Source organism: Panthera onca, chromosome E1 (genome assembly GCF_046562875.1).
Source record: "Panthera onca isolate mPanOnc1 chromosome E1, mPanOnc1 haplotype 2, whole genome shotgun sequence".
Lineage (NCBI taxonomy): Eukaryota > Metazoa > Chordata > Mammalia > Carnivora > Felidae > Panthera > Panthera onca.
In genome coordinates, this window is record NC_138352.1 from 37,518,680 (window position 1) to 37,536,875 (window position 18,196).

The following is an 18,196-nucleotide window of genomic DNA, read 5'->3' on the forward strand; positions in this document are numbered from 1 at the left end:
CTGATCCTGGATTCTTGGAAAGCTCCTTCACTTCTCTAAGCTAGCCTCAGTTTCCTCATCTATAAAACACAGATCTGTAGTACCTGCTATTAAAGGTTATTTTGAGGATGAAGTGAAGTAATGTATGTGAAATTTTCACTATCAGTTACTTGGTAAGCACCCCCATGCTAAAGATTTCCTAAGATTGATAGGCAGGTCATTATGTTGTTTCACTGCTAGCCTCTAGCTCCGACCCCGATAACATCAGCACTTCAGGCCTGTTCTTATTTGTAATCCTTATTTTTACCTTAAAAAAATTTTTTTTATTACATTTATTTATCTTTGAGGGACAGAGACAGAGCACAAGCGGGGGAGGGACAGAGAGAGGAGACGCAGAATCCGAAGCAGGCTCCAGGCTCTGAGCTGTCAGCACAGAGCCCAGTGCGGGGCTTGAACTCACAAACCGTGAGATCATGATCTGAGTGGAAACCAAGAGTCAGATGGTTAACTGACTGAGCCGTTCAGGAGCCCCTGTAATCCATGTTCTTAATCATTTCGCTTCACCTGGTGGAGGAGGAACACATGGAGCAAGTTGTGGACATCACGAAGCCTTGTATAAATGGTTGTGATTCTAATAATGCTCCAGTTCATGCACAAAATGTGTTTCCAAACAAACCTTCCTAGCATAAAGTATGATTTCAGAGGCCCAAGGGAAAAATTGAATACTTTTCACAAAGAGACAGATGTGTAAGCAACCAGTTTTTTCTTTTTTTAAAAAAAACAGCATTATTGAGGGGTGCCTGGGTGGCTCAGTTGGTTGGGCGTCCCTTCGGCTTCCGATCTTGCAGTCTGTGAGTTCAAGCCCTGCGTCAGGCTCTGCGCTGACAGCTCAGAGCCTGGAGCCTACTTCAGATTCTGTCTCCCCCTCTCTCTCCCCCTCCCCCACTCACACTCTGTCTCTCTCTCTCTCTCAAAAATAAAATAAAAACATAAAAAAATAAAAAAACCCAGAATTATTGAGATATAATTCACATACCATACAATTCACCCATTTAAAGAGTCAAATTCACTGTTTTTTAGTATATTCAGCATTGTGCAGCTATCACTGCAATTTTAGAATATTTTCATCATCCCCAGATGAAACCCATACCCATTGGCAGTCACTCGCATTTCCCTCCAATACCCCCAGTCTTAGGCAACAATTAATCTGCTTTCTGTCTTTATACATTGGCCTAGTCTGGACATTTCCTATGTGGAATCATGCAATATGGAGTCTTTATGACTGGCTTCTCTCACATAGTGTGAGTTTTTCAAGGTCCATCCATGTTGTAGCATGTATCAGGACTTCATTTTTATTGCTGAATAATTTTCCATTCTATGGAGAGGCCATATTTTATTTATCCATTCACCAGTTGGTCATTTGGACCAGTTTCCTCTGAACTCTCTCTATTGCATCTGGTCTTCACAGAGAAGGGGCTTCTAGAAGACTGGCTTGACTGTACTTAACGATTCAACTGTGAAAGCCCTGTTGTGTTTGTGATTTAATCAATTTTGTTACTTAAACCAAAATAGGAAGACCCAAACCACTCCTATTAGAAAATAACAATACTCCTCAATCCTTCTAGTGTATTTGATGATGCTACTGAACTATTTACAGGTCCTGATGGCTCCCGATTTCAGATTGCTCACCTTTTGAGCTTTTTCTTAACATTGTAACACAAATAGGGGAACTTGGGTGCCTCATTTGGTTAAGTGACTGGTTCTTGGTTTCGGCTCGCAGTTCATGAGATCAGCCCAAGTCAGGCTCTGCACTGACATTGTGGAGCCTGCTTGGGATTCTCTCTTTCCCTCTCTGCTCCTCTCCCTGCTCACTCTCCCTCTCTCTCTCAAAATAAATAAATAAACTTAAAAAAAAATGCAACATGATAACACAAATATACGCACACTGTTGAAATTGGGAAATGCAGATAGGCAAAATTAAAAATTACCTGTAACACTCAAAGACAGCTGACCTTAACATACTTTTAAGAATGAATTTATTTGTAAAAATGATACATATTTATTATAAACTCCAAAAAAAAGTAAACAATTAGAAAATAAATCACTTTAAATTCTACCCACCCATGGGATGCCTGGGTGGCTCAGACAGCTAAGCATCCAACTTTGGCTTGGGTCATGATCTCACAGCTTGTGGGTTCAAACCCTGCACCTGGCTCTCTGCTGTCATCAAAGAGCCTGCTTTGGATCCCCTGTCCCCCTCTCTCTCTGCCCCACCCCCACTCATGTTCTCTCTCTCTCTCTCTCTCTCTCTCTCTCTTTCTCTCTCAAAAATAAATAGACATTTAAAAATATGGGTGAGGGGCACCTGGGTGGCTCAGCTGGTTAAGTGTCAGACTTCTGCTCAGGTCATGATCTCACAGTTGGTGAGTTCGAGCCCCACGTTGAACTCTGTGCTAGCAGCTCAGAGTCTGGAGCCTGCTTTGGATTCTGTGTCTCCCTCTCTCTCTGCCCCACTCCTGCTTGTGCTGTTTCTCTCTGACTTTCAAAAATGAATAAACATTAAAAAAAATAGAAGATAATAAATAAATAAAAATATGGGGTGCCGGGGTGGCTCAGTCGGCTAAGCGTCCAACTTTGGCACAGGTCATGATCTCACAGCTTGTAAGTTCAAGCCCCACGTCAGGCTCTGTGCTGACAGTTTGAAGCTTGGAGCCCACTTGCACTCTGCCTCTCTCAAAAGTAAATAAACGTTAAAAAAATTAAAAATAAATAAATTCCACCCACCCAGAAGTAACTATTTTAATATTAAGTTAAGTGGATTCTGGACGTCTTTTTGATTCGTTTTTTTTTTTTTTTTTTAGTTTATTTTTTGAGAGAGAGCAGGGGAGGGGCAGAGAGAGAGAGGGAGACATAGAATCTGACTGAACCACCCAGGTGCTCCTTTTTTTTTTCTTTAGTTAGGCTTAATGCCTAGTGCAGAGCCCAACATGGAGCTTGAACTCACAATTCTGAGATCAAGACCTGAGCTGAGATCAAGAGTTGGACACTTCGGGGCACCTGGGTGGCTCAGTCGGTTAAGCGTCTGACTTTGGCTCAGGTCATGATCTCATGGTTTGTGGGTTCAAGTCCTGCATTGGACTGTGTGCTGACAGCTCGGAGCCTGGATCCTGCTTTGGATTTTGTGTCTGCCTCTCTCTCTGCCCCTTCCCCGCTTGCACTCTACGTCTCAAAAATAAATAAACATTAAAAAAATTTTTTAAAGAAGAGTTGGACACTTAACTGACTGAGCCACCCAGGCGCCCCCTAGGCATCTCTTCTTTTATGATAGATAGAAGGACAGAGGGATGGATGGATGGATGGATGGATGGATGGATGGATAGAAAAAGAAGTATATAAATGAAATATTATACATGATGATTTTAAACAAAAATAATATTTTACTTGAGTTTTATGGAAGAGTTTCTCATCCAAGATGGTGAACTGAGCACATCCTGCAGTTTCAGTCCTTCCCCCCAAACTCTAGAAATGATAGGGAAAAAAAAATTTCATGTGTTCATAGATGAGCTCTAAAAAAATGCACATTCTCAGAGATCGTGAGAAATTCTCGACTACAATCAGATGGGATTGAATTGAAGAGGGTAATGGCAGTCCAGTGTGCATGCAGAAATCCTATGTATAGTAGGACCAGAAGTGGGAGCCTCTGATCAGGCTCTGTATTGACAGAGCAAAGCCTGCTTGGGATTCTCTTTCTTTGCCCCTCTCCCACTTGTGCTCTTTCTCTCTCAAAATAAATAAATAAACTTAAAAAATATGAAAAAACCCACACTCAGACACCAAAATCCGGCAATATGATGTGTACAAGAGGCACATGCAAAGCAACATAAAAACCTAAATATTAAATAGAAAAAGACATACCAGGCAAATAGTAACCAAAAGTCATCTGGACTAGCAATTTAATACCAGTCAAAATGTGATGTGGAGAAAAAAATTTTTAAGAGGAAATTTGATTTTTATAAAAGAGTCCATCTTTTATAGTCCATATAGTCTTTTATAAGTCCATCTTTTTATAGAAGAGTCCATCTAAAAGATTAAACAATCATAGAAATAGTCCCAACACTATTAACTTTAGGTGAGTACAAGATACTATTTCACTTAGATTGCCAAAAATGCCAAGTATTGGCGAGGATATGGAGAAAATGGTGTTTTGTCACACCACCTGAGAGAGGACTGGGTATGCTGACACATGGTCATTTGCAATAGTAATTTGGCAGTATCTAATAAAACTGAAAATGAGCCGATCTATAGAATCCAGCCATGACATTTCTAGGTATACTGAGAAACTTTCACATATGTGCAGGGATGTCCATGAGAGCATTGTTTTTATTTTTATTTTGTTTTGTTTTTTAATTTACATCCAAGTTAGTTAGCACATAGTGCAACAATGATTTCAGGAGTGGATTCTCTAATGCCCCCTACCCATTTAGCCCATCCCCCCTCCCACAACCCCTCCAGTAGCCCTCTGTTCTCCACATTTGAGTTTCTTATGTTTTGTCCCCCTCCCTGTTTTTATATTATTTTTGCTTCCCTTCCTTGTGTTCATCTGTTCTGTGTCTTAAATTTCTCATATGAGTGAAGTCATATGATACTTGTCTTTCTCTGACTAATTTCGCTTAGCATAATATCCTCTAGTTCATTCACATAGTTGCAAACAGCAAGATTTCATTCTTTTTGGTTGCCAAGTAATACTCCATTGTGTGTGTGTGTGTGTGTGTGTGTGTGTGTGTGTGTGTGTATATATATATATATATATATATATATACACACATATACACACATACCACATCTCCTTTATCCATCCATCTGTTGATGGACATTTGGGCTCTTTCCATACTTTGGCTATTGTCATTAGAGCTGCTATAAACATTAGGGTGGATGTGCCCCTTTGAAACAGTAAACCTGTATCCTTTGGATAAATGGTTAGTAGTGCAATTGCTGGGTCGTAGGGTAGTTCTATTTTTAACTTTTTGAGACACCTCCATACTGTTTTCCAGAGTGGCTGCACCAGTTTGCATTCCCACCAGCAGTGCAAAAGTGATCCAAGTCTTTCTCTGCATCCTCGCCAACATCTGTTGTTGCCTGAGTTGTTAATGTGAGCCATTCTGACAGGTGTGAGGTGGTATCTCATTGTGGTTTTGATTTGTATTTCCCTGATGATGAGTGATGTTGAGCATCTTTTCATGTGTCAGTTGGCCATCTGGATGTCTTCTTTGGAGAAGTGTCTATTCATGTCTTTTGCCCATTTCTTCACTGGATTATTTGTTTTTTTGGGTGTTGAGTTTGATAAGTTCTTTATAGATTTTGGATACTAACCCTTTATCTGATATGTCGTTTGCAAATATCTTCTCCCATTCCGTTGGATGCCTTTTAGCTTTGCCGATTGCATGAGAGTATTGTAACAGCAAAAGCCAAAGAATAACAATCTAAATATTCCTTAATAGTGGAATGGATAAATGTGGGAGAGTATGTGCAATTTATACAGTTAATGGGAATAAAATAGCTCTATATGCAGTTCACAATGTAGAATGAAAAAAGCAAAATGCAGAACACTATGATTGATAGGCTACCATTATGTGAATAAAAAATGATTATTCACACAAAGCAATACTGTATATCAGTTACTGATTTGTCTCTAGACAGAATGACAAGTTTTTGCTCGGTGAGAATGGTGGTGCTGGGAAAGCTGGCTTGAAGGGATGGTAGTTTTGTCTTTTTAATGTTTTATTTCCTAAGAAGATGAATAAAATTTGACACACAATTATTAATTTTGAGTGGTAGCAATGTAGGTGTTTTGTTTTATAATTCCTACTACTTTTCTCCACTTAATTTCTTTTTGTCAGAAATTAACAACGGCAAAAAAGGAAATTAAAGTAAAATTGAAGAGGGGAGCCTGGCTGGCTCAGTCTGTGGAGCATGCAACTCTTGATCTTGGGGTGTGAGTTCAAACCCCACGTTGGGAGTAGAGTTTACTGAAAAGAAAAAGTAAAATGGGGGCACCTGGGTAGCTCAGTCGGTTAAGCATCTGACTTCAGCGTAGGTCATGATCTCACAGTTGGTCAGTTTGAGTCCTGCATTGGGTGAGCTCGAGCCTCACTTTGAGTGAGCCCTGCATCTCTCTCTCTCTCTCTCTCTCTCTCTCTCTCTCTCTCACTGCCCCTCATGGGATTCTCTCTCTCTTCCCTCTGTCTCTTCCCCTCATTCACTTAGCCATCTCTCTCCAAAAAATAAAAAGATAAAAATAAATCTCTATTAAAAAAAAATTGGGGGAACCTGTGTGGCTCAGCCGGTTAAGCTTCCGACTTTGGCTCAGGTCATGATCTCATGGTTCCTGGGTTTGAGCCCTGTGTCAGGCTCTGTGCTGACAGCTCGGGGCCTGGAACCTGCTTTGGATTCTGTGTCTCCCTCTTTCTCTGTTCCTCTCCTGCCTGTGCTTTGTATCTCTGTCTCTCAAAAATAGATAAACATTAAAAAAAAAAAAAGTAAAATTGAAGAAACGGTTGAATTTCAGTAAATATTTCTCCATTGGAAGAACTATTATTTCCTAGACTATCTCTTTAAAGTTAAGAAGAGGAGTGTTAAAAACATTAAATAATTGAAATAATTGTGCATTTTAGCTACTTTTTGGACACTTATACCTAACATCTTACTACAGAAAGATGAAGAAATTGAAGTTAACACTGATCAGCTTTCCATCTTCTCTCCTCGTCCCATTGTTTTCCGTAGTTATATTGTTACTTGTCAAGGTTTTTAACATTTGCTTTACATCCTGTTTAGTCTCAGTACTATGTTTATATGGAATCAGAGCTCACCACCAGCAGTGCTCTCCTATTAGTGAGTTCATTGTTTTGATCCACCACTAAATTAGATTTAATCAACTTTGTTTTTTCTAAAAAAGTTCTTTGTCTTATATTCCCTGACTTTTTTTTTTTTTTTTTTTTTTAAATGTTGCCAACATCGTACCTTTCTGTTTCTCTTATATTTGAATATACTGACTGGGTATAATATTCTCGGGCCACATTTTCTTTCTTTTCAAATTTGTGACAGCATGTCAGTATCTTCTGGCATCGAACCTTGCCTTAGGTGTTAGGGAAGCTTGATTCACAACTCCACTTTACCCTTTTAGTCAACTTGCTGGTGTCTTGTTGTCTAAAGAATACTTTCTTTAACTTTGGTGTTTAGTTACTTAACTAAGATAGAGAGTTCTATCATTCTGTGCCAATTTTTTTTCTTCCTGGGATATGATTTGTTATTTCCACCTGTAACTACTTTTTTTTTCATTTATAAAAAAGACATTTCAAAAATTATTTCTTTGAATAATTTTTCTATTTTATACATTAGGTTGTTTACTTCAAGGGTATTACTTATCTTTATGGTAGTTGCCTTTCTTCTTTATTATCATTAAAAAAATTTTTTTTAATGTTTATTTATTTTTGAAGGAGAGAGAGAGAAACAGAACGTGAGCCAGGGAGGGGCAGAGAGAGAGGGAGACACACAATCTGAAGCAGGCTCCAGGCTCTGAGCTGCCAGTACAGAGCCTGACACGGGGCTCGAACTCATGAGCTGTGAGATCATGACTTAAGCCAAAGTCAGACACTTAAACACCCAGGAGCCCCGACTTTTAAAAAAATTGTTTAATGTTTATTTGAGATTGAGATAGAAAGAGCGTGAGCAGGGGAGGGGCAGAGAGAGAATGGGAAAATCATGACCTGAGCTGAAGTCAGATGCTGAACCAGTTGAGCCACCCAGGTGCCCCTCTCTCTTCTTTATTATTATCTCTAGGAATAATATCTCTAGGAATTCCCCAAAGCCTGTAAACTAATGTAAATTACACTCATGGAACAGTGATATTGGAACAGTTTGGCAGAAGCAAACTCACTCTAGATCTCCTAGGAATAACAAAGATAAAACCCTGTTGAAGATGAGCTCATATTTCTTTCTTTCTTTTTTTTTTTTAATTTATTTTTGAGATAGGGAGAGACAGAGCATGAACAGGGGAGGGTCAGAGAGAGGGAGACACAGAATCCGAAACCGGCTCCAGGCTCTGAGCTGTCAGCACAGAGCCCGACGCGGGGCTCGAACTCACGGACCGCGAGATCATGACCTGAGCCGAAGTCGGCCGCTCAACCGACTGAGCCACCCAGGCGCCCCATCATATTTCAAAATTACAAACACATGAGAAAAAAAATCCTCCAGGAGGGAAATTCAGCAAACACAACAAACTGCAGAACTGGATCCCCAGGAAGATCAAATAATTACCAGATATAGATTATAGACTTTGGTTTGTATACTTAAAAACATAAAAGAAGGAACCCAGTGCATAAGAAAATAATACAATATTTCAGAAAAGGACCAAATAAATCTTGTAGAAATGCACATATAGATTTCACTTTGTTTAAAATGAAAGTGTAGTAGTAGATGGAGCATATAGCAGATCAGAAGCAGCTGAAGATATAATCAGTGGGCTATTAATACCTTTAAAAAAATCACCTGGAATGTAGCACAGAGAGATAAAAAGATGGGAAAGATAAGAAATATGGTGAAAAGAAGCAGATAGTCTAACACAGTGCTGTCCAATTGTAATATAATGTGAGATTATACATAATTAAAAAATTTCTAATACTGGGGTGCCTGGGTGACTCAGTTGAGTGCCCTTCTCTTGGTTTCAGCTCAGGTTGTGATCTCACAGTTCTCAGGATCAAGCCCTGTATCAGACTCTGCGCTAACAGCATGGAACCTGCTTGGGATACCCTCTCTCCCTCTTTCTACCACTTACTACCCTGCTTGCTCTCTCTCTCTCTCTCTCAAAATAAATAAATAAACTTAAAAAAATTCTAATACCCATATTAAAGTAGAAAGAAACTGGAAAAGTTAATAAAAATATTATTTCCATATATAATCAATATAAAAATTATGAATGATATATTTTAAATTCTTTTTTTTTCCATTTTGCACTTACACCACAGCTCAGTGTGGACTGATCATATTTCAAACGCTCAGTAACTACATGTACTAGTGACTACTGTATTGGACAACATAGATCTAACTTACATCTCAAAGGATTTTCAGAAGAGAAGAGAAACAGAGGAGGCAATCGTTAAAGAGATAATGGTTGAGAAGTTTCCAAGGTTAATGTAAGACATGAATCCTCAGATTCAGGAAGCGTGAGTCTTTAGACTCATTAGAATGTAAATATTTTTGTAGTGAAACTGTAGAGAGCCAAGCACAGAAAAGATATTAAAATTAACCAGAGAAAGGGAGCCTCGGTGATTCGGTTGGTTGAGTGTCCAACTTTGGCTCAGGTCATGATGACGTAGTTCATGGGTTTGAGTCCCACATCAGGCTCACTGCTATCAGCTTGTCAGTGCAAAGCCCACTTCAGATCCTCTGTCCCCCTCTCTCTGCCCCTACCTGATTTGCGTTCTCCCAAAAATAAATAAATATTAAAAAAATAAATAAAATAAAAATAAAATTAACCAGAGAGATAAGACAGATTACCTACAAAGAAATTTCAATTAGACTGAAAACAGTCATCTTTAATATCTTTAATGCTGGACAAAAGTACATGTCAATGTAAGAATTTTTGTACCCATTTGAACAATTAAGAATGAGAGTCAAGTGGTGCCTGGGTGGCTCAGTTGGTTGAGTGTCTGACTTCGACTCAGGTCATGATCTCACGGTTCATGAGTTCAAGCCCCATGTCGGGCTGTCTGCTGACAGAACCTGGAGCCTGCTTCAGATTCTGTGTCTCCCTCTTTCTCGCTGCCCCTCCTCCACTCACACTCCTTCTCTCTCTGTCTCTCAAAAAATGAATAAATGTTAAAAAAAAAAGGAAGAGGGTCGAAATAAAGACATTTTTAGTCAAAGACAAAGTGCGTCACTAACAGACTTTCACTGAAGGAGAATTGTAATAAAACATAAATACAACAAGGTACCTGGAGGTCTGGGGAAAGGTGGCAGTGTGAGAGAGAAGGATTTCCAAAGAGAGATGAAAGGATAATAGTGATATACTTTGTCTACTTTGTACTTTCTTTTCGCTTCTAGAACTTCAATGGCAGCCAGCGTGCAGAGCTGGGGAATCACCACTAGCTTAGAATTGCTAACCTAATTCCCTGTCTCTGCACTGCACAAAGTATGAGGGAGAGCAGAAGTGTATCCTCTTGTATTAGTAGGATAGTACATTATAGCATTTCCCTACTTGGTCATTTATGGGATATAAAACATTTAAAAATCTCAGTGAAAAAAGAACTATTATGGGGTGCCTGGCTGGTTCGGGTGGTTGAGTATGCAACTCTTGATCTTCGGGTCATGAGTTCAAGCCCCACATTGGGTGTAGAGATTACTTAAAAATTAAAAAATTAACAATTATATTCAGGAAAAGAAATAGTTCTGGAATATAGGGTAGCAAGGGGGAGATTAGGGCTTTGTAGTGTGTTTCGGAATAGTGTAGAGACAGAAGCTTTACAGAGAGGGAAGGGAGGTGAGGCAAGGGTGAGGAAGTCTAAGATTGGAAACAAAATTGATGATTGATTGATAGAGCTGATTGCAATAAAACTCACTAATTAAAGGATCCTTTAGCTCTCTATGAGGGCTCCCTGAGGAAGGGGAGTAGTGATGCTAATTAGCTAATTTAATCAGCAACTTAACTATGATGTTAACAGCTGCCATTTATTGAGCACTTATAGGTGTCAGTCATAGCGCTGAAGTGATCTAGTGTCTTTAAAATTTTAATCTTCAAAGAATCCTGTGAAGTAGATTTTTTTTATTGTGGTAAAATATATGTAATGAAACGTATTTCTACCATTTTTCAGTGTACAATTCTGTGGTATTAAGTGTATATGCATTATTATGCAACCATCAAGTGGAGTAAATTGTATTTATTTATTATTATTTTATTAAAACATTTTTAATGTTTATTTATTTAAAATGTTTTTTATTAGTTTTCTTTATTTTTGAGAGGCGGAGAGAGACAGAGCACGTGTGGGGGAGGGGCGGCGAGAGAGGGAGACACAGGATCAGAAGCAGGCTCCAGGCTGTGAGCTGTCAGTACAGAGCCTGATGCATGGCTCGAACTCACGAAATGCGAGATCATGACCTGAGCCGAAGTCGGACACTTAACCCACTGAGCCACCCAGGTGCCCCAAGTAGAGTAGATTTTAAGAATAATTTATTGATAACCAAACCCAGTCTCAGAGAGTTTAAGTAATTTGACTATTAGATGGTAGTAGAGAGAAGATTTGAGCTCCATGTTTGCCCAACTTCAAATTCCATACTTTTTTTCTATAGTATACAGTGCCTTTGCCAGAAGTAACTTGAAAGCCATCTGTAAAGATTATAAATTTAGGGCAGGGATCCAAAGGACTTCCTGGTCTTCCAATCAGAGATGTAATTTCAGAATAAAAAGAAAGATGATGGGAGGTAGATGGTTGGCTACATAGTGGTATTTAAACCAGAATTTGGATTTCTGAAGCAAATAATCATTTGCTTATCATACATATTCCTGGTTTTTTCCATGTCCACATACCATATGTATTGCTATTTAAATTGACCCATTTTGTTTTTCAGGGTAACTGTATGTCTCTACCTTCGATGGAAAATCAGTAGTATTGGCCATAACTAGGATGTACCTATAAAAACCAAAACAAGGAAGCCTAATGCCAGCTAGATACTGTTGCCTCCTCCCAGTTGGCTGAAAAGAAAGATGAACGAATATTGAAGAACCATTAAACACATAATGACACCACACTGAACCTTTCTTCTTGACATAATGAGGAAGTTTGGAGGATATTTGGAAAGGAAACATGTCCCAGTATTTCCAGAATGGGGAATGTGGCATGGGTGGGCCTCATGGGGGTGGAAGTAGAAATCAGAAACTTGTTAGGAACTGAGGTGGTGGCCTTCTGTGCAGGTGTTGGCATTCCCTTCCACGACATTCCTGCTTCTCTTCACTCCTCTACTGAGTTTTCCCTCTGCCAACTTGGGTCTCGTTGGTTCCAAGTGACAGATTTTGAGTTCAGTTCCCTTGGCTAACTGGCTCAGTCTTTCAGTTTCCCAATTCCTGAGAGAGGAGTTGGATTTTGGTCCAGCTAATCTTTTCAGGCCAGTCCTATAAACCCTAGGTCATGGCTGATCGTGACAGTCCTTTCACCCCTACTGCAATCTGAATAGCAATGCCTAAACAGTCACATAGTGCAGGATATAGACATTTAGGGCAGCAGAAGTTTATGGCAGGACAGATTCTAGCACTCATCTGACAAATATTTATTGAGGGTTTGCCATGTGTGTAAGCCACTATGTGGGAGCTGGGGACTGTAACTGTGGATGAGATTGACAAGGTCCCTAAAACCTTGTGGAGGGCAGTGAGTTTTAGACAAGTGAGATAGTAAAATTGAAGACTGTGTTAAGTCCTAGGAAGGAAATAAACCAAGCGATATGATGGTTACTAGGCTGGAGGTAGAGGAGATTACTTTTAATGGGATGACACAGAAGGCCTGTTGGCAGAAACCATCTCTGAGTTGAAACCCAGGGAGAGAATGTAAAGGCTTCAAGGTGGGGAAGAATTTGGCATGTTTGAGGAAAAAAAAAAAAAAGAAAAGAAAAAGAAAGAAACAAACAAAAGGAGTCAACTGAACAGAGTAAGGGGTGAAGTCAGAAAAATAGCGGTCAGATTATGCAACACTTTGTGGCCCCCAGTGAGGGGGATGGTAACCAGACCCTCCCAAGGTTCAGACTATCAGATGCATGCAGAGAAGGTTTGAAGTGGGCGTGGAGCCCACTTAAGATTCTCTCTTTCCCTCTCTGTCCCTCCCTTGCTCATGTGTGCTCATGCATTCTTTCTCTCTCTCTCAAAAAAAAGTCCAGACTGTCTTTGCTTTCTGCTCTGTTTTGCTGCGAACCTATAATTTAAAGCTTCTCCCCCCTCTGACTCTCAGTGGGAAATTTGTGTTTAGCTTATACTTTTCCTCTTTTCTTTCTCTTCCCTCTCTCACTCTGCTGTGTCTGGGTCTCCTCTGGCATTAGGGGTGGGGTGTATGGGTTTGGGGAGGGCAGAGAAGTGGGAAGGAAAGGAAAGTAAATAAAGTCTGTCACATGACTAATGCCATCAGAGACAGGCATCCAGGTGCTGATTCTCTTGTTGGCAGCATTTAAGGCTTCCTTGGAGGCCATACCTGTGGAACTTAAGATCCCTCTTTTTTTTTTTTTTTTAACATTTATTTTTGAGAGACAGAGAGAGGCAGAGCATGAGCAGGAGAGGGGGGGGGAGAGAGAGAGAGAGAGAGAGAGAGAGATACAGACTCCGAAGGAGGCTCCAGGCTCTGAGCTGTTTGTTAGTACAGAACCCGGTGCAGGGCCCGAACTCACGAACTGCAAGACCATGACCTGAGTCGAAGTTGGACGCTCAACCGACTGAGCCACCCAGGCACCCCAGTTATAACTTTTTGATGTCCACTCTTCCAGCCTCTTATTTGAGTTGGCCACTTGTCCATGCCAAACACAGGTAGGGGAGGCTCCCGCATTGCTGCTCTTTCTCCTTGTCCCACTGTGGAATGTATCGGCCCCCTTCCCTAATTCAAAATTATGCAGGCCAAAAGTGGGTAACCGCCTTCATGAATGTGCATGAAGGCCCCAATCTCCTGGACAGACAGGTCTGGTTCACCTCAAAGCTCTCACAATGGTGGTTGCACAGAGATGGCTTTCTAAGTTCCTGTAGTCAGCAGGACTCACCAGCTTGGGAGAAAGATCTGGCAAACACCACCAGTCTTTTGTAGTGCTTCCTCTTTATAGTGAGGTGAACGTTTCATCCTCTTTCATGATTTCTTCTAATGGATTCCTTTTGAATTTTTCTCTCTCCCTGATGGAGGCTGGAAGTGGAGGTTTTAGAACTGGTCTAGTCAGTTTTTAGTAAGTCTTTGGGGATGAACAGGTAGGTCTTCTTTAGAAGGTGAAGATATTTATGACTTGTTCTCTGCTTTGGAATTTTATAACTCATTAGCATCCATGCCAAATTGAGGAGGGAGGAATGCCTTTTTTAAGCAAAGCAAGTCTCAGTTTTATACTGAGATTCATGGCATCTCAGAGTTTGGAGAAATCTAGAAGCCATTTAATCTGTTTCCCCACCAATGCCATCAATCCTGTTTACAACTTGATGAGATGTTATCCAGTTTTCATCTGGATACATCCAGGAAGTAGGAGCCCATTTCCTAACTTTCAGATCTCAGCTCTGTCAGTTACCATATTAATTTCACCAAATCATTTTAAACCCAGTTCCTCATCTAGGAAAGATGTGTAAATAGTATCTTCTTTCAGAACATTGTTGGGAGGATAAAAGAAGATACATAAATTGCCTAACCCAGTCAGAGAGGAGAGCAATGTTGATTCCCTTTACAGGTCCCTTTAGGGGACAACATATTTTTTTTTTGGATTGTCTTCACTCAGAGAAAAATATTCTTCATATTGAACTGCCTCTGTTATATTTTTAGCCCTTCCCTTAGGCTCTCCCTTCAGTGGTCACATAGAAGGTCTTTTCTCCGGCCACTTGACAGCCTTTCAGATATCTCTGATTTTAGTTGAAGGCACTGGAGATATTAGAGAGAAAACTCCAGTTTTTTTCTTTTCTGAGCCGAGGAGTCCAGGTAGCCGTTAGACTTTGGTGTGACTCCCAAGAGGGATTTATTGATTGAATGGGGCAAAGATGAGATTTCACTTTCCAACATCAGTTCTCCCCGGCACTGGTGGGTTTAATCACAGGCTGGCTATGATTCTACAGGATCCTAGCCTGGAAAGTGTGTGCGCGTGCGTGTGTGTGTGTGTGTGTGTGTGTGTGACAAATGTCGTTAGACACTTGAACGCCTTTGAATGGTGCTATTCTTTGCCACATTGCGAGCACTATATAAGATCTTTCATTGCCCTGAATATGTGGTTAAACGTGGAAGCTACAAAGGAAGCCAAACGGCTCTCCACGAATACCTAGGCGAGGGTTCAAAAACTCCTCTCAAGGGCGAGCTAAGGGAGTCGCCGCTAAGAGGCCTCTTTTGGGGTGGGTGGAGACTAGCCTCCGGCTCCAGTTCTTAGGCACCGCCTCTTTCGCCCGCGGGCTGACCGCTAGGCGGTGCTGGGGAGTTTGCCGCCCACCAGCCAAGGCGCCCCAGTGCTCACCCTCACTCCTCAGGCCCCGCCCGGCGGAGAGACTACAACTCCCGTGGTGCTCTGGGAACGGGAGGGGGGAGGGGCCATGAGAGAAGAGGGAGGCGAGGGCGGGCTTTCCGGGAGTGTGTTTCCGGCGTCGGCGGCCGCGGCCGGGGACGGTGTGAAAGCGGTAAGATGGCGGCGGCGGCGGTGGTGGAGTTCCAGAGAGCCCAGTCTCTACTCAGCACCGACCGGGAGGCCTCCATCGACATTCTCCACTCCATCGGTAAAGGTCGCCGCGCCCCCTCCCTGACCCTGCCGGCTCAGCTCGGCCTGTGCGGGTCGGCGGCGGCGGAGCGGGGCCGGGCTATCCGGCTCTGGTGCTGCTGACTCACTGTGTGTGAGGGGGGCCGGGCCGGGGGCACAGGCCGCTCGCAGCTCCCTGGAGCCCCCTGGGTCCCACCCGGGTGGGAAGCCCCGAGGCAGCCCCGGCGTTCCCTCGCCGGCTGCTGACTCACGGTGGGCTCAGCGTGGAGTGGGAGGGTGGGCCGAGCCGGGGCCCCCACCACTCCCCAGCCTTGCCCCGGCTCTGGCCCATGCGGGCTGGCCCGGGACCGGGAGCAGTGCCGGCCGGCGGGCTTGTCGCGAGCAGGACTAAGAGCCTCGAGTTGAAGGGCCTTGGCGAAACCCGCTGTAGACAGGGTTTCCCGCCGTTGTTATCAGCACAGCCCGCTCCGGGTGGCAGCGCGAGCGCTCGCTTTGCTCTTGGAGTTTTCTTCCTCGGGACGCTGGGAGCTGCTACCTCTCCCCAGCCTCCCATCGGAAGGCTCCACTAAAGGGAGACCTCTCTCTGAATGTGGAAAATACCGAGGGGACACACACTGACAATTGGCATTTGGTTTGAAGAGGTGCCCGAGACGTTCCTTTGCCCCCGTGTAGGGTGTAAGAGCGAGATGGGACCGTCCGACTCGAGGAGGTGACTAATCGTCCTGGTCTCCCTTGTAGAAGGTGGGAAGTGAGTTCGGGGAGTTAGTTGTCAGCCGCGGAGTTCGGGGAACCGGCCGGCTGCACACGGCCGGAAGAAATTAAAGACACTTTTCGGTACATTGTAGTATGATTGCCTTAGCTTTGCGCCCAACAGGAAAACTGAAATGGGAGCTCCAGCCAGTCCCTTATGACAGGTTTCTATCGGGATTCAGGTGTGAACAGAAATTTGTGAGACAGAAGGCTTTTAATGTTCAGTCGTAAAGGGTTCGGTTAGGGCATGGGCTTGCTCTTCACTGCACATGTAGTAATGTGATCTTTTTAATGTAGCTTGAGAAGATTCGAATTGGATCAACAAGTAGTGTAAGAATGCACGTGTATGTGGGACCTCCAGGATGTTGGCTTTCGTGTTGACTTCCTAGTCTGTTGTATTTTGATATTCCTGACTTGCAGGGGAGAAAAGACAATGACAGGATCTTGATGTCTTTGTCTTTGGGGTTATTGGAGGCTCGGAGAGGAGGTGGGGGGTTAAGATGCATCTGTGGATGGATCGTATTGGTAAATGAAAGGTTTTCGTTTTGAAGTTCTGATCTTGAATTAAGTTATTATAGTTACAGAACTGAGTCATCTCAGTCACACATGTATTTTTATTCTGTGAGTACACACTAATGTGAGAAGTATGGATTTTATTTTTGTATGTGTGCTTAGTGCCTAATATTTTGTCTTTTATAATGTGAAACTATTAGTAAAAATTGTAGTTGGAACATTTTGTGATTTCCACTCTACTAGGAGAGAGTTGCCTGAAAGCCTCCCTGTTAGAGCAAGCTTGAGTCATGATGGTTACAGCCGTACTTTTTCCAGACTCCATCATGGAGTATCAAAATCTTGGTTTTTGTCAAGTCATGATGCTTTGTAAGAGAAGTGATAACTAGTGATGATCGCTAAAATTATCACCGCAAACTCGGAGAGGTTGTTCAGTGTGAGTGGTAGAGTAGTTATTAACAGCTGAAAGTGGGACAGATAGAACAAAGTTGTTTTAACAGGTCCTGCATCCATTATAAAGCACCAGTCCTTCCTAAGGATCACACTGGAGCTTTGATTGGGTTGTTCTTCCTGAATGGCTTCCTAGAACTGCTTATCCCTAGCACACCCATCAGTGAGGCTTTACACAGGTTTAAAGTTTATTGAAAGACTTTTGGCTTTTTACTCATCAGTAACTTGGTCATTTGATTTTAGTTTGCGGCAGGTAAACGTATACGTATGTTTAATATTTTCAGTAACATAGTGCCCAGCATGGGGCTTACCACCACAAATAAGAAGAACTTGTTTGAATTTTGCTTTAACCAAGTGACTGCAATGGAGATTTCAGTGTAGGTGGGTAAGGGAAATTCTAATTGATAGAATGAAAAGGCACATTTAAAGTCAGAGAGAAATCTATTCTTATGATTTACATGGGACGTATCCCACGTGATTTCACTTTTAGAGTTTGTGCGTTTGTTTGTTTTTAGCTATCTAGAACTTGTCTTTTGGTGACAGTGTTTGTAATTGGTCTTGTGAGGGTGAAATTTCCCTCAGTCTTCATTTTTTGTCAGAATTTTAAGAAGGTTTGCATTTTCCTCTCCTAGTGAAGCGTGACATTCAGGAGAATGATGAGGAGGCAGTGCAGGTCAAAGAGCAGAGTATCCTGGAACTCGGGTCTCTCTTGGCGAAGACTGGACAAGCTGCAGGTAAGTGCTGCAAATGGCTTGCTTTCTCTTTTACCTGAAATGTTGGGTGAGGTTTTTCAAGTTTCTGTAAAGGATCCTAGGAATGCATCCACACAGTTTATTGGTAGTCATTTTATTGTCAACTTGTTGAGCTTCGGTTCTTCAGGAGGAAGCTGGGTGAACTTTAAACTCTGTTCTTCCGTGGAACAGTTTTGTTCTGCGGGTGAGGGAAGCTCCTGGCCCTGCTGGGATATGGTGGTCTCTGATTTGCTTCTGGCTGGAATTTTCACTGTGTTCCCTTACATAAGGGCAGCAGCACGAGTAGCAGCAGTCTTCAGTGATTTCAG

The 18,196-nt window shown here is 42.1% G+C and overlaps 1 protein-coding gene across 1 annotated transcript in view; it reads left to right on the plus strand.

Moving 5' to 3' along the window:
- The first annotated feature begins 15,299 nt into the window (after window positions 1-15,299).
- PSMD11 (proteasome 26S subunit, non-ATPase 11) overlaps window positions 15,300-18,196 on the plus strand; it is a 29,541-nt gene continuing 26,644 nt past the window's right edge. Inside the window, exons 1-2 of the mRNA XM_060647783.3 lie at window positions 15,300-15,445; window positions 17,769-17,870. Coding sequence (XP_060503766.1) covers window positions 15,355-15,445; window positions 17,769-17,870 — 193 coding nt within the window. The 5' untranslated portion in view covers window positions 15,300-15,354. The remainder of the gene's footprint in view (window positions 15,446-17,768; window positions 17,871-18,196) is intronic.